This window comes from Moschus berezovskii, chromosome 3 (assembly GCF_049115385.1).
Source record: "Moschus berezovskii isolate FMDL1 chromosome 3, NW_MosBer_1.0, whole genome shotgun sequence".
Classification (NCBI taxonomy): domain Eukaryota; kingdom Metazoa; phylum Chordata; class Mammalia; order Artiodactyla; family Moschidae; genus Moschus; species Moschus berezovskii.
This window is the reverse complement of record NC_142462.1, coordinates 18,418,420-18,432,889: the sequence shown is the minus strand read 5'-3', so window position 1 is coordinate 18,432,889 and position 14,470 is coordinate 18,418,420. Positions and strand designations below refer to the sequence as shown.

Genomic DNA, 14,470 nt, shown 5'->3' with positions numbered 1-14,470 from the left:
TCACGGATCTGGAGTTTAACTTTGATGTCACGGGAGAGTCCGCAGTGGCCATTGTTAAAACTGAGCTACAGAGGAAGGAAGCAAAGTCAATACATGGACCATGCGCTGTTTGGCAGAAGCAATGGATGAACCTCTAGCGCTCCTGCTCAGCAGCCTATTGTTTAATCCAGAACCTGACAATTTCCCAAAACCTCCTTTACCACTGGGAAATGATTCAGTGTCCTCTCTGCTGACCGTGAATGAGAAGTACCTCTCAGATATGCAGAAGGCTCTTATCTAATGGAAACATTTCAGGTGCTATGAGTAATACAGATTATACTTGGTAACATACAGTTCTTTACCTTAAGTTTATTTCCATCCAACTGCAGGAGTTGCTCTCCAGTGATGTTTTGGGCACTGAATTCAGAGACATACTGCTCCAGATTTAGGCTCATTAGCCAGTGAGAAACCTGCTGCACGCTCCATTCATGAACGGCCCGGTTCGGATACGGACTGTGTTTGGGAGACTGTCCGTCATCAAGGATCTGAGGTAGGAATGTTATGCAGGGTTGTTAAAGGACCGAGAAGCTGTAGCTCAGTAGGAATGTGATTCTATCGAAAAGCCAGTTCTTGCCTACTAGAGCCACATTTGCTTTGAGCCCTAGAGTAAACAAATGGGTAGCTGTATGTGTCACACACATACACAGTGATCACCTCTACATTTTCCTTAGGTATCTGGAAATTTAAAAATTCCCCCAAACAAAGCAGCATTTTAATGTAGGAAGTTAATAACTGAAAAATACATTGTAATATCACAAGTTTTTACATTAAAATACTTTGGAAAGTTTATCAGATGCAGAAAACAAGTACGTCATTTATCTCTGTATGTAATGAACTACTCTGCACTGGTCCTCTGCTAAGACATTAGAGATATGTAAAGATACATTTTAAAATATTGAGGTATATATTTTACTTAGAAGGGGAGCAGTAAGCCCTCAAGCATTCTTAGTAGGGGAAATTTCACATCCATTATTTCATTTGAGCAGCAAGCAAACCTGTAAGTAAGGTGGGATAGGTAACTTACAAATTATCAATTACTTTTAATAAATGAGGCAAGTGAAGCTCAGAAAGTCTACAGACCTGTCCAAGATTATGCAGCTAGCAAGTGGCAGAGCTCAGCACTTAGCAGTTTATTCTAAATCTCTGGCTCTGTCCAACATGGGACAATACTATGAACAGTGCAAAGGAAGCTTGGTTTTAAGACCCACTAGGCTGAGAGGAGATGAAGATGGTGATAAATCTGGGAGGAGAGATGGGCGCACCTCAGTGACCATGCAAGGAGCACAGGAGGAAATGGGGAAGCTGAGATGAGGGCAAGGGGGTGAAACACAACAGTCTGTGTCAGGCTAATGGTGGTGGGAGACACACCAAGGGGCTCTGGAGGCGGAGATCCTTTTGAATGTCTTTTCCACTAAGATTGAGACCAGGACAGAGAGTGAAACTGTTTAAGGTGAGGAAACCCACTGCAAGGGAACATTTCCCGTCTAGTTTGATTTTAAGTCATTACACAGAAAGAACAGAAGCTCCAGACGACACCCCGCAAGCCACCACACACACACACAGCCCACTGAGAGCTCACCTCGTCATCGATCATATCCAGGCTCTGAGTGAGAGAGCAGCAAAGGAATCAAAAAGAAAAGTGTTACAGAAATAGGAGGCACGCATACACAGTACACATTTTCCATACAATTAAAATCATGCCAGGTCTGAAGAATATGGACAGAAAAATTTAAGAGGAATCAGAGTTTCACAAAGCAAAAACCATGTTAGAAAGAAGGAACTAGGAACAGATATTTCGGGTGAATATGTCTTTACTTATGGCGCTTCCCTCCCGGACCCCAACCCGCTTCCAGTACTGGTATTTCTTCCTTCTCCTTATCTTTCGGGGCACTAAGTCACACAAATTACCAGCGTAACTTTCTGCCTCTCCTGCACACAGTTATCTCCTGAGATGCCATCACAGTGCCCACTTGACCCTGTTCTCCCCTAGTGGTCCCTCCTGATCAGAATCGCACCTCTCCTCTCTCCCCCGCCGTGATACTTCACCGGGGCCACGCCTGACTCGGAGGGAGCAGCAGGGGTGGTGAAGGTGAGCCGGGGGAAGGACGGGCTGTGCAGTGCTCGGCCACCCAGCCCCACCCGTCTGCGGAGGGCCATCCCATCGATATCCAAGGCCGAGGAGTTCCCTGCACAGCTTAAAGCGGCTCAGAGACAGAAGTTGGCTTCCATGTTGAGGCAGACAGCGGGCGAAATCACAAGGCTTTCACATCAAATGTGAAACCAGAGTCCTGATGACTGCTCTGCAAAATCTGCCTGCAAGCGTCTCCCTTGTGACAGCTTACGGGTAGCGTGCGCGAGCTGAGAGGCAGCCTCATCGCCAATGCCATGAACATACCTCATCGGATGAGAGCACCAAGGACTGAGAGAGTCCAGGCGTTTTGGGTTCTGCTCCCAGGCCACTCAGGTCTGCTGAACTGGTGCTGCTAGGACTGAAATCATCATTGAAGGTAAAATTCTGAAAAAATAAATAAAGCTCAGTGTTAAATGAGTAAGCCAGGGAGAGGTGAGTAAGCCAGGGAGAGGTCTGTTTACAAGCTTTAGAGAGGTTCTTTTTAAGTCATCTTAGAAGAGATGCATATTTAGTTGGGTGACCTTCACCCGACAGTGGTTGAGAACTCTAGCCTTCTGTGCTGGACACAGAATCCTGGGCTCTTTCTTTCTCTATCACATGAAAGGACAGGCATTTTAGAGAAATGATTCTTCAGTCTCTCTTCAAGGGTACAGCATTCATTATCCTCTACAACTGCTCAGAGGAGTAATGTTAATAAGCTTATCTTCTTTGGCCCTAATTGTGATGAGTAACCGTGTAAGTAAAAATACAAGATGGTGTGGTGAGCCTGAGTTATTAGGAACAGATGGCAATCCATATTAGAAAGGTAACTTGAGCACCCCCTGGGAAGGACTGCTTGCCGTTGGACGTGATAAACACCGTGAGAAATGGCAGATCCTCTCCTGGATGTAACCTTCAAGATGATGAGTTCTGGGGGAGGTCACAATCTGACATTACACTAGTAGTTACATGCTAAAATACAACTCTCACACAGCACCAGTGGAGTACCAAAGAGGCTGGAGCATGGCCAGACACACGCTTCCAAACAATCACCTGGGGTTGGAGGAGGTCGGGTATGTCAGTAAAACTTCCCCAGAACTTTATGAAAATGTTCAGTGGCTATTACAGTCAAATAAAGTCGCAATGACTGCATAGTTGCATTTGTGAAAACATTTTAAACCAAATTCTCGAGAGTCTCTCCAATGCAAGACAAGGCTGGAATCATTCAAACAACATTCAGACTTCTCAGATATAAGATTGAAAATGTTTCAAGGCCAATGTGGTCTGCTGTTGCCAACACTCCTTTTGCTAATAATTCTAGAAGCATTGCCTTTCCTGGAATTTTACGCACCTGACTAACACCATCTTGTTTCTTATTCTACTTCCTTAGGAACTGGACTGTTACAGTTTCCCATTAGGTTCCCTTGCATTGGGTTTAGTTGGTTGTCAAGAATAAAAACCATGGCAGAGGCTAGAGAATTCAGTACCAAACTCCAAAGGTTTGCTAAAACTTCAAAAAAGGAGATGAAATCAGAGCACAAGGAGCTAAGCTAGTAAAACATTTAAGCATGAGAGCATTTAACACCACACATTACCATTTGATACTGTCAATGGAGATATGACCTCAAACTCTGTCAAAACGTTATGAGCTGTTGACCTCAAGAAAAGAATTAAATTCAAGTAACATTAATCACAGGTTACTGTTTGAGAAAGAAAAGTGAACACAGATAAAAGGAGACCAAACAACACATGAAAGTTAGCCACCACGTGTGTTTCAATAAATTGTTAGGTAAGGTTTGCAGCGTCATGCTGGAAATAACCATCATGCATTTAAAAACAAATAAGCATATAATTCCCCATTCTGCTAAAGTTAAAAAACTCTGGTGATAGAATGATCACAGTTTATCAACATGGAAGTTTGATTTAAAAGAAGAAATAAGCAAAGGTGCTATGTCAGCATTGATTTGTTTGAAAGGGTTTCATTTAGATATATTGAACACATATTCAGTCTCAAATTTATTTGTTTTCCAGTAAATCTTGAAGAGCACAGCAAAAATAGTTTTGTAATGTAATTTAAAGTGGAATACTTGGTAAACAGATTTATCATACTGTTCCAGGATTCAAATGCATCTTTCCCAGCATGGCTTAACTGTCAAACTGAGATTAAATAGCAATATGTGAAAAGACAGGCAAATCAAAGATTAACGTACAATCTAGAATGCAGTAGTATTAAAGAAGGTGGTGGTTAAATAAGGCTTTCTTTCTGCCCAACACAAGAATACCATGCATTGTTTACTGCAGTGTTATCACATTGGTTTCTGAAATCCAGAGTATACACACAAGTTGAGGATGCTTTCCAAAGACTGGAGAGGAGGTAGGACTGGGGTTTTCTTGTTTGCTTTTTTAAATCCACGTGTTTTCTACCTTAGACCCCTTTTTATCTGAAATTAGAGCTTCAGGAGAAGGCTGAAGGGGGCTTGCAGATGAAGGCAGATTCCTGAAGGAATAGGATCCTTTTCGGCTTTCATTAAACCACGAGAAAGGCAGGCCAGTTGATCGTGTGGAGGCCTGAGCAGTGGAGGATGGCGTTGGTTTCCAGGTTTCCAGCCTGCATCTGAAGATCCTGGGTTATGAAAAGAAGAGGTGTGTTAGACAAAGGAAAAGGGCAGATGGAAAACTTACTGAACTGAATTTTTAAGGAACTCTGAATACAGTTTGAAGTAATCGTTTGAGAAATTGTTCTACACAACAGAGTACAAATTTTGCACTTTTGACTAGAACATTAATCTTTTTTTTTTTCATCTAAATGGATGTTATAACAACGATAAGTATTTTGGTATCACCACTGCCATGATGACATTTTTGAAATGGGAATAAATGTATGTGGATAAATTAGTGTCGGAGAGGGCACGGTCTCTGAGGAACTGCTTTGAGTTAATGATCACCATGTTCCCTTTATTTGGCTCACATATTAGTGCCTCACTGCTAGTGACATGAGCTCAAGAGCAGCATTTTACCCTGGCCTCCTCAGAACACAAGTTCCCAAGAGCCTGAGACCTTAGAAAATGATATATTTAATAGCTGGAAATTTCTGGGCTCGTGATACTTTAAGCAGAATATACACCTTACTGGTTTTTTATTATGATCTTAGTGCCTTATCATAGGAGGAGCACCAGACTAGAGGTCCTAAAACCCTACTTGGATGTCCAGGGTCTTTCACTTCCTGTGCACATGACCTTGGGCTTTCTTTGCCTCTATTTCCTCATCCATAAAACGTGGATACTTTATGTATCTTATACATGGCTAAGAATTAAATTAGATATGTGTGAAAGTGCTTTGAAAACTGTTAAAGTAGAAAGGTCTGTGCTTATTGTTTAACATTTTAAGGACTCAAAGGCATTTGAAAAACAGTCTGAAAACAGACTTTGTTTTCTTAATGCAAGCATCTGCATATTGATATTTACCTTTTGGTTAAAAAAAATCATCAAGAGCTAAGGCAGGAATGGACAGCAGTTTCTGTGGATTTTGGAAGAAGGCGCCCTCAGTAAGTTCAAGTGATTAAGTGATATAATACTTAATATTTGTTAGCTGTTAATGTCATGACAACAAAGAGATTCCCTTTCAATTAAAAGTGCCTCAACAGCATGGCTTATGGGCAACTTATGTCCCAAAGGTATACTGAATCTCAACCTCACATTTCATTTCACATTATTTTGAAATATTACATATTTCAAATTTACATAGATGATACAGCTCCTAACAATTTCTGTCCATTTCTAAAGTATATTGTGAGAATCAAATGGGGCAATTATGATAAAAGCATCTCGTGAAACTGTAAAGCAATACACAAATGTAACGGGGTTATGAGAATAGTGACCAGAGAATGCAGAGTCGGTCAAGATTTAGCAGCACACTGAAATCACAGGTGCGATAAGCAAAGGTGTCCATCACTCTAAAGATTACAGAAGATCTGATTCTAATTTTGTATTTATTTTTTAAAAAACCAAAGGGGTCTGCAAGGATAATAGAGAACGACCAACCAGAAATATGCCAACCTTCAATTTTATCCTAAAGTTTAATGTACAAAAAATTATATTCTTAAATCCATTTACTATTAAAAAATAGGGGGTGGGATGGGGTTACAATAACTGAACTTAGGAACGCATACTAGCAGAGGCAGACTGGTCTTCTGTGAGTGAGTGAAGTCGCTCAGTCGTGTCCGACTCTTTGCGATCCCATGGACTGTAGCCTACCAGGCTCCTCCGTCCATGGAATTTCCCAGGCAAGAATACTGGAGTGGGTTGCCATTTCCTTCTCCAGGAGATCTTCCCAACCTAGGGACTGAAGTCGGGTCTCCCACATTGTAGACAGACGCTTTACCATCTGCGCCACCAGGGAAGTCCACATTTTATTCCTGGATCATGGACCAGTGCAGTGGTCCCCAAGTAACTCTGATAAGTAAGCATCACCTGGGGCAGCTGTATAAACACAAATTCTTGGGTACCTGGACTTATCAAGTTAGAATTTGGGGGAGACGGAGTTGACCTGGAATCGATGTTTCTAATATACATCTGAACTCACTAAATGTTTTTAATATCTATATTTATGAATATTATCCTGAGACCAAATTTGAGGTTTCTGGTACAGAAATACGTTATTATTTACTTATAGGAAGTCACTGCACTGGTTCCCCATTCCCTAATTTCCTCTTTCCAGGGTGACACAATGAGAACCAGTTGCCATCCTATATGTGGTCGACATTATATGTGAGGAATTTTTAAAAATATGAATCTATAAGGTTACATAGGAGAAGGACAGCTGTCCTTCTCTTCTCTAAGAGAGGGAGAGAGATCTTATCCCCTTAATGTAAACAAGTTCATCTTGAGAAGGATCTTGGGTTCTTATGCTTTGGAAAGTGATCTATGTCAGAGGAAGGTAAGACTCATGTCTCCAGCTTTACAGCCCCTAGAACATCTCCATGGAGTTGGGTCTCAAAGCCCCTCTCCCCGCCCCCACTCCTGGAAAACGTAATCACATACCTCTGGGAAGGTAAATCTCTCTGCAGGTTAATCTATCTAACTAGTCATAATTTAACTTCTCAGGCTTATCTTTTAGCTCAGTCCCACATTCCAGTAAAAATGCTCAGAAAGCTCTAACTGTGCTTTAAAACATAAAAATATTTTTTATGCTTTAAAGATTTTTTATATTTTATATAAAATATCTTTTATATGCTTTAAAACATAAAAATATTTTCTCTGTAGTCTCATACTGTCATAATTGAGGATATATGAGATAACCTGGACCTGATGTTTATTTTTCTGTTTGGTTATAAATTTCTGAACCAGTTAATCAAAGTAACATGGGAATTTTTTAAAAAGTTCCATCCGTAATTCAAATAAGGTATGGTAGTACTTAAATATATGGACGCTGTTTTCGAGTTTATAAGCAGGCCACTGTTAACGATGGCATGAGTGTCCTGTCCTACGCCCACGTGAACTGCTCCTGTAGCAATGCTTTTAAAACAACCACCACTACAACTTTTAATAGACAGGAAGTAGGAATATTACTGTTGACTGCTGTCATTCGAAGACCCATGAAAGGGACTTCTGGTAGCTCAAATCCTAGCCAGGTAATGTTTCAAACAAAATTGGAAGACCACATCTCACTAAACCCTTTCATAAAACTCTTGCTGCCAGGAAAATACTCAAGACGAATAATCCCATGTGGACCTGCACATCCAGCACTGAAGACGGGTCTGAAGGCCACGATGCGAGAATGATGAAGCCATGGAAGTTCAACCCTGGGTGACACCCAGAGGCTTTCTGCTCTAGCTTTCTACACCACGATAATGTATGATACAAAGCAACAGTCACATGGAAAGCAACGAAAGCCCGCTTCTAAGGAGACAGCAACTGTCCTCACAGGTGCAAACCACCAGCTCTTGGGGTACTTTGAAAACTGTGTTCCAGTTCTCCAGGAGGTCTGGTTGTGCCTCTGCTGAGGCTGTATCCTGTCCGCCTCATTTCTTTGTGTATCCTTGACTCTAAAGCTCCCTGAGCTGATGGAACCTCTGTGTGATTCCTAGTGTCCTTCAGAAATAGAACAGTGGTTTGCTTCCATTTGCTTGGAACTAGAGTATAGAATGTTCATTTAAGAAATAAAATTCTCTACTACTTTAAAATGATAGACCTATCAGCTTACCAACTTTTCTGAAACAAATGCCAATCTCCTTTTGGATAAACTCAACTCTTGGTCCACAAAAGGAGCAGAGAGGGTTTGGTAAAATCACTCTTACAGACTGTTTCACTTTGTGGAGAAATCTGTTAAGAATAACATAAAATTCTTCCTTCCCCTCTTTTTAGAGTCTGAGGGCAGATTATGGTCCAAGGGGCATAAAATCTATCTAGATCCTTAATAATCCCCTTGAAAAATCACAATTAGTAGAAATGAATAATTAACAGATCTGAAAATAACTTTTGGAGGATCAACACAGGTATGTGTTCTATGCTTATTTTTCTTTTATAGTTTATACGCTAATGGTTCACTATCACTTTTGGAAAAACTAGATTCATAAATTACTGTTATATCCCTATTGGAAACTCTCATTTTCTTTTTCCTTTTTTTTTTTTTTTTGGTGGTGTGGCATATGGGATGTTAGTTCCCTGACCAGGGATTGAACCTGTGTCCCCTGCCATGGAAGCACTGAGTCTTAACCACTGGACCACTAGGGAAGTCCCCCTGATTGTTTTATTCCTATGAACTGGGAGAAAGAATGGCTTCAAGTTAAGTCTCCATAATCCTGAAATGTCATTTTGGGGGTGTGTGGTGAGGGGAGTAACTGTTTCCTGGCCTTTAAATGGTTTACAATTAGCAACTCTATAAAACAATTAACCAATTTGTATACATCTTGAAACCAGTTTATCCTGGTGCTAGCACCCCAAAGTTAAGTTGCTCAGGTAAACATTCCTTGGTGAATTTTTTCAGTTTAACTTTGAAGAAAAGGTGTATAAAATACTCAGAATACAACTGGAGTCATCAAAATATAATTAGGTGTTCAGGAACTGCCAGAACAGAGAAAGTATAAACAGAATATAGAACTCAAGCAGGTAGTAAAGGAGATTAAGTGAAGAAAGTTAGGTGCAACCAGAGGAAGGGCTGCAGACCTCCATTTACTCAAATCAGACGTAATTCTGTAAGTCTTCACCAAGGAGACTGAAGTTGTAAAGCGAGCCTCTTCTGAAGCCGACTGAGAGACCTGAACAGGTAACAGCTATAACAAGAGGGTGTCTGTCAGCAGTCAGGCCAATAACACTGAACACATCCTGCTTCTAGATTCTGAGTTATAGTCTAAATATCTGGTCAATAATCAACAGCCCATCTGAGATGGTCACTATAAAGTGCTTAACCTTGACTTATGATGGGGTTTAGGAAATGATACCCCAAAATATGGCACCTAGGCATATCTAGTATTTTGAATATTTTAAGCTGAAGGAATTTGAGAAATGGCAGGTGCAGGAAGAGCTCTCTGACCTCCCACATCTCCCCTGAACCAGGTCTTAAGTCCCTGGGGTAAGAGGTCCCCTCCTACATCCAGAGGAAGATATCTCCACAGGTGCCAAGAGGGACCTGAGCAAATGAATGAACAGGACTTGCTAGGTTTCCTCAGCTTACTAATCTAAGCTCATACCTTTCTGTCCTTTCACATTTCCCTACAACTTTCTACACTTCATCAAATCTACTATAAAAATTCTTCAGGCTTAACTCCTTCTCTGGGTCTTCATTTCCTTATGAAGGCTCCTGTGTCTCATAAAAATTACATTAAACACATTTGTATGCCTTTCCCTTATTAACTGTTTTCTGTCAGTTTAATTTACAGGGCTTCAGTTGGAGAACCTAGGAGTGTTGAGGGAAAGATATATTTTTCTCGTTTTAGATGGAGAACCTGTTTCCTTATGAGTCTTTCCCATACTGAGAAGACATAAAATGAAACAGCAAGATGACTATGTAAATAAAATCTATATTATAAAAATAAAAATGTTAGCTCAGGAGTAATAAATATATTGCTTAGTATCTACAAAAATTTGCATTAGAAATCTGAGAAACTTGTCTATTGAGTCTATTTAACTGATTTCAGATTGAACAAGTTAAATAACTACACTGATAAGAGTATTGGGACAGTGTCCTTGCCTGGAGAATCCCAGAGACGGTGGAGCCTGGTGGGCTACCATCTATGGGGTCGCACAGAGTCGGACACGACTGAAGTGACTTAGCAGCAGCAGCATAGCTATTTTAATTTATTAGATTTTGAAAAGTTTTTTTAAGTATGAAAAATTTCAGTCACAGGGAATTACTTAAAAGGAAAACGAAATAGATTAAATTTATAAATGCACCTAAAACAGGACAATTTGGGGGCAACGAGTTTGCTCTCCTGAGGCTAAGCTAATATTGTTCAAAGGTCTTCACGAAAGTGACTGCCTTTATTTCACATAAGATTTTATTAGATGTATAAACAAAATGAGATTTGTAAGCTGAACTGAAACTCAAAAAATAGTTAAGTTGTAAAACTGGGAGACTCTATTAATAAGGACAAAGCTACCTTTGGACGTTGAAAACACCCAGTGAAAGGGAGAGCTCTTAGGAGCCCATGGCCAAGGTTAAGCTCTCCGGTGGTGCTTTACTGAGTTTCCGCCATCATTGCTAATGGATCCTAATTGCTTACAAACATGTGCTTTAAAACTTTCCAAGCTCAAAGGCTCAAATTATTCTGCCAATTTCTGATCGTCATCCTCCACTGGCATTTATAACTACATTTTTGTTTATAAACATTTTTTTTTAGGGAAAAATTTGGCTCCTCTCCAGACCAGGTTTAGGCAGATTTAGGTTTTCCTCTCTGGGTTTATCTTGCTCTTAGCTCTTCTGAAAGGGTGTGTTTCCTCCCCCACTCAGTAGCAGAGGCTCTGCCCTTGCTCAGCACCAAGGCAGAACTGCCCCCCACGTACTTGTCTCTCGGTATAATCTCAAAACTCACTATAGTGCCATGATTTATCTTTGAGAGAAAGGACATCTATGCTGAGTGGTCTGAACTACAATCCACACAGTCCAAGTATTATTTAAGATATTACCAAAGTCACCCCTGAATAAAAGAGACTGTAAGCAAAATATGTACAGAGAATATTTTTATATCCCTGCAATAAAAATCATCTTAAGTAGTAATAATGATGATAGCCACTTATATTTAGTAAGGACTTAAAATGTGGTTAAATGCAATCTCAATCCCTCTAATGACCTGAAGAGGTAAGCGTGTAAGAAAACTGAGGCACAGAGAGGTTAGGTAACTTGCTCAAGAGGACAAGTGACAGAGAGAGCTGGGATTTGAACTCAGGTTCTTAACCACTTTGACCTTATGATCTCGGCTTTTACTGGAGGCCACTGTCATTTACTGTGAAGTACTGCTGAAGATATTCTATTTTAAGTACCAAGCTTACTTTTTGTTTTATCTTGTTTTTTCCTATCTAATTTACTTTGAAAATAAATTATATTGTTGTATCATAAAATAATATTTGGAACAAAGATGAGTACATATAGATTAAAAAAGGTAAACAAGCAAATGAATACTTGCTAATTTATAGAACAACAAAACGATGAGTTAGAAATCAAGAGTATGTTTTTCATAAAATCATACAGATCAACACTATCCAATAGAAATATAATATGAATCATATATGTAAATTAAAATTTTCTAGTAGCCACATGGAAAAAAAAGTAAAATTAATTTTTGTTTTATTTTCATCCCAAACATTCAAATATTATTTCTAACATGCAATCAGTATTATAAAAATATCAAGGTATTTCATACTATTTTTTTTCCCATACTAAGTGTTTAAAATCAAGCATACATCTCAGTATTTATAAGCTACATTTCAAGTGCTCAACAGCCACATCTGACTAGAGGTTACCATGTTGGATGATGCAGAAAGAGATGGGTGGGGAGTCACAGATTATGTAGTTTGAGTTGACCTCACTTGTTTTTGGTGAGGAATTCAGAGACTTACCTGTGGCAAAGTCAGGATGAACACTGGATTCGAGCTCTGCGTCTTCTCCACTATTCAGACTTTAAAGGAGAAAGCAGACTCACTTCCACAGAGGAGCGCTGTCTCCCTCCCTTGTCATCTTCCCACCTGCCACCATCTAGCCTTGTTTTGAGACACACGTCTGCTCACAGGGCTTTCCATTCAGTGACTGAGCCGGGAGCATTTCCGGAATGGACACTCCACTGATACCATCGGCTCCTTACTCTAAGAAGAGCATTTTATCTTACTCTGGTGTATACTTTAAGGGGTGAACAAGCTCTGACAACTGTTTTCTGCTTTGATTACCTGCTGTGTAACCTGGTTAAATCAGAAAGTTCACTGAGCACGTATTTGAAAAGGACAGAACCAAATGACATTTCTCTGCATTTTTCTCCTTATTTTAAACTCATCTATTTGTTTCATGCTGGTCATGCATTTGAATCATTTTTGTCTCCACAAGGAACAGCGTAAGCTCTCTACTCTTTCAGTTCAGTTCAGTTCAGTCGCTCAGTCGTGTCCGACTCTTTGCAACCCCATGGACTGCAGCACGCCAGGCCTCCCTGTCCATCACCAACTCCTGGAGTTCACTCAATCTCATGTCCATCAAGTCAGTGATGCCATCCAGCCATCTTATCCTCTGTTGTCCCCTTCTCCTCCCGCCTTCAATCTTTCCCAGCATCAGAGTCTTTTCCAATGACTCAGATCTTCGCATCAGGTGGCCAAAGTATTGGAGTTTCAGCTTAAGCATCCGTCCCTCCAATGTATATTGAGGACTGATTTCCTCTAGGACGGACTGCTTGGGTTCCCTTGCTGTCCAAGGGACTTCTCAAGAGTCTTCTCCTGCACCATAGTTCAAAAGCATCAATACTTCAGTGCTCAGCTTTCTTTATAGTCCAGCTCTCACATCCATACATTACTACTGGAAAAACCAAAGCTTTGACTAGACGGATCTTTGTTGGCAAAATGATATCTCTGCTTTTTAATATGCTGTCTAGGTTGGTCATAACTTTTCTTCCAAGGAGCAAGCATCTTTTAATTTCATGGCTGCAGTCGCCATCTGCAGTGATTTTGGAGCCCCCCAAAATAAAGTCTGACACTGTTTCCATTGTTTCCCCATTTATTTGCTATGACGTGATGGGACCAGATGCCATGATCTTAGTTTTCTGAATGTTGAGTTTTAAGCCAACTCTTTCACTCTCCTCTTTCACTTTCATCATGAGGCTCTTTAGTTCCTCTTTGTTTTCTGCCATAAGGATGATGCCATCTGCATATCTGAAGTTATTGATATTTCTCTGCATATCCCGGCAATCTTGATTTCAGCTTGTGCTTCTTCCAGCCCAGCGTTCCTCATGGTGTACTCTGCATATAAGTTAAATAAGCAGGGTGACAACATATGGCCTTGACATACTCCTTTCCCAATTTGGAACCAGTCTGTTGTTCAATGTCCCATTCTAACTGTTGCTTCTTGACCTGCATACAGATTTCTTAGGAGGCAGGTCAGGTTGTCTGGTATTCCCATCTCTTGAGGAATTTTCCACAGTTTGTTGTGATCTACACAGTCAAAGGCTTTGGTGCAGTCAGTAAAGCAGAAGCAGATGTTTTTCTGGAACTCTGTTGCTTTTTCAATGATCCAGCGGATGTTGGTAATTTGATCGCTGGTCCCTCTGCCTTTTCTATTTTTTTATTTCAATACCTTTATTATTTTTATATTTTATTTATTTATTTTAACTGGGGGCTAATTACTTTACATTATTGTATTGGTTTTGCCATATGTTGACATGAATCTGCCCGGGGTATACATACGTTCCCCATCTTGAACCCCCCTCCCAACTCCCTCCCAGTCTTTTGGGCTCTGTGGGAGAGGGCGAGGGTAGGATGATTCAGGAGAATGGCATTAAAACATTTACATTATCATATGTGAAATGAATCGCCAGTCCAAGTTCAATGCATGATACAGGATGCTCGGGGCTGGTGTACTGGGATGATCCTCTGCCTTTTCTAAATCCCACTTGAACATCAGGAAGTTCACGGTTCATATACTGTTGAAGCCTGGCTTGGAGAATTTTGAGCATTACTTTGCTACTGTGTGAGATGAGTGCGATTGTGTGGTAGTTTGAACATTCTTTGGCATTGCCTTTCTTTGGAATTGGAACGAAAACTGACCTTTTCCAGTCCTGTGGCCACTGCCGAGTTTTCCAAATTTGCTGGCATATTGAGTGCAGCACTTTCACAGCATCGTCTTTCAGGATTT

The 14,470-nt window shown here is 40.4% G+C and overlaps 1 protein-coding gene across 9 annotated transcripts in view; it reads right to left on the bottom strand.

The window, feature by feature from the left end:
• PPP1R9A (protein phosphatase 1 regulatory subunit 9A) overlaps positions 1 to 14,470 on the bottom strand; it is a 351,250-nt gene that overhangs the window by 7,158 nt on the left and 329,622 nt on the right. For 5 of the 9 annotated variants that reach the window (XM_055420445.2, XM_055420444.2, XM_055420450.2 and 2 more), the window contains 4 exons: positions 4,574 to 4,772; positions 2,435 to 2,554; positions 1,619 to 1,642; positions 342 to 524 (listed from right to left, as the gene is read on the bottom strand). In XM_055420445.2, coding sequence (XP_055276420.1) covers positions 342 to 524; positions 1,619 to 1,642; positions 2,435 to 2,554; positions 4,574 to 4,772 — 526 coding nt within the window. Of the gene's footprint in view, positions 1 to 341; positions 525 to 1,618; positions 1,643 to 2,434; positions 2,555 to 4,573; positions 4,773 to 14,470 lie in introns of those variants that run through there. The other 4 variants (XM_055420449.2, XM_055420452.2, XM_055420454.2 and 1 more) reach the window with 3 other exon arrangements.